The sequence below is a fragment of the Otolemur garnettii genome, unplaced genomic scaffold (assembly GCF_000181295.1).
Source record: "Otolemur garnettii isolate 467f Iridium unplaced genomic scaffold, OtoGar3 scaffold00140, whole genome shotgun sequence".
NCBI lineage: Eukaryota > Metazoa > Chordata > Mammalia > Primates > Galagidae > Otolemur > Otolemur garnettii.
The window spans coordinates 536,915-538,564 of NW_003852535.1; the positions used below are offsets into that span (position 1 = coordinate 536,915).

At 40.9% G+C, this 1,650-nt stretch overlaps 1 protein-coding gene across 1 annotated transcript in view; it reads right to left on the reverse strand.

Moving 5' to 3' along the window:
- ATL3 (atlastin GTPase 3) overlaps window positions 1-1,650 on the reverse strand; it is a 56,229-nt gene that overhangs the window by 9,283 nt on the left and 45,296 nt on the right. Inside the window, exon 8 of the mRNA XM_003798578.3 lies at window positions 1,283-1,421. Coding sequence (XP_003798626.1) covers window positions 1,283-1,421 — 139 coding nt within the window. The remainder of the gene's footprint in view (window positions 1-1,282; window positions 1,422-1,650) is intronic.

The following is a 1,650-nucleotide window of genomic DNA, read 5'->3' on the forward strand; positions in this document are numbered from 1 at the left end:
CAAAAAAAAAAAAAAAAAATAATAGCTCTGCCACGTATCATGCTACCTCTCCTTGGGAAATGAATTTTACTTAATAAATGTCAGCTGACTTAAATATTAGCTTCTTTTATTTAGCACTTGTATCTCTTGTAAACTAAAAACCAGAACAAGTCTTTTAGATTATAATGGTGGCTACTACCACCACCATTTCAGATGAAGAAGCCAAGGTAAACTAATTCTGATGGTCACAGTAAGTAAGGAGCAAAATCTGAACTAGACTCTAAATACTAAGAGACTTGGCTTGGCACCTGTAGCTCAGTGGTTAGGGCACCAGCCACATGCACTGGGGCTGGTGGGTTCAAACCCAGCCCAGGCCTGCTAAACAATGACAACGATAACAAAATAATAGCCAGGTGCTGTGGTGGGCACCTGTAGTCCCACATATTTGGGAGGCTGAGGCAAGACGATCACTTAAACCCAAAAGTTTGAAGTTGCTGTGAGCTGGGATTTCACAGCACTCTACCTAGGGCAACATAGTGAAACTCTGTCCCCCAAAATAAATAAATACATACATACATACTAAGAGACTATACTGTTTCTCTTAAGCATTTGTTTGATGCATAATTGGTTCATTGTTCTTTAATTACAAAGATCAAATTACATGTTTAAAATGACATCTAGAGGCCGGGTAGTGGCTCACGCCTATAATCCTAGCACTCTGGGAGGCCAAGGTGGGTGGACTGCCTGAGTTTGAGACCACCCTGAGCCAGCCCAAGATCTGTCTCTAAAAAATAGCTGGGTGTTGTGGCAGGCACCTGTAGTCCCAGCCACTTGGGAGACTGCGGCAAGAGAATTGCTTAAGCCCAAGAGTTTGAGGTTGCTATGGGCTATGACATAAGAGCAACATAGTGAGACTCTGTCACAAATAAAAAAAAGGCTTGCCACCTCTAGCTCAGTGGCTAGGGCACCAGTCACATACACCAGAGCTGGCAAGTTCGAACCCAACAGGGCCTGCCAAACAACAATGACAATTACAAAAAAAAAAAAAATAGCTCGGTATTGTGGTGGGTGCCTGTATTCCCAGCTACTTGGGAGGAATCACTTAAGCCCAAGAGTTTAAGGTTGCTGTGAGCTGTGACACCACAGCACTCTACCGAGGGCAACATACTAAAACTCTGTCTCAAAAAAAAAAAAGAATCAAGAATCGCTTGAGCCTAAGAGTTTGAGGTTGCTATGAGCTATGACATAAGGGTGACACAGTGAGACTGTCTAAAAATAAAATAAAATAACATATGTAATATACCTTTCACTTTCCCATCAAAGTCAGGGCTTGTGGCCACCTGGAGTCCTGGGTGTGGTAAGAGAAAGCATGTAACATCAGAGAAACATGAATGAATGTGATTTCGAACATTCTGAATTTCTTCATGTTGACGTTCCTTCACCTGCCAATAAAAACCAACAACTCATCAACCAAAACCATTTCATTTACTTTAGTCAAAACCACTAGCATGAGGACAAAGGAAAGAAGACATCCCAATGTTGATAGATTATAATGGCCAAATAAGAAAACTCAAAACCTTAAGAAGCAATAAATGCATAAATTTGAGCACCCACAGCTTGACTTCTATTGCTAACAACCAACAGGTACTAATGAGTTTTTTTAAAAAAAAA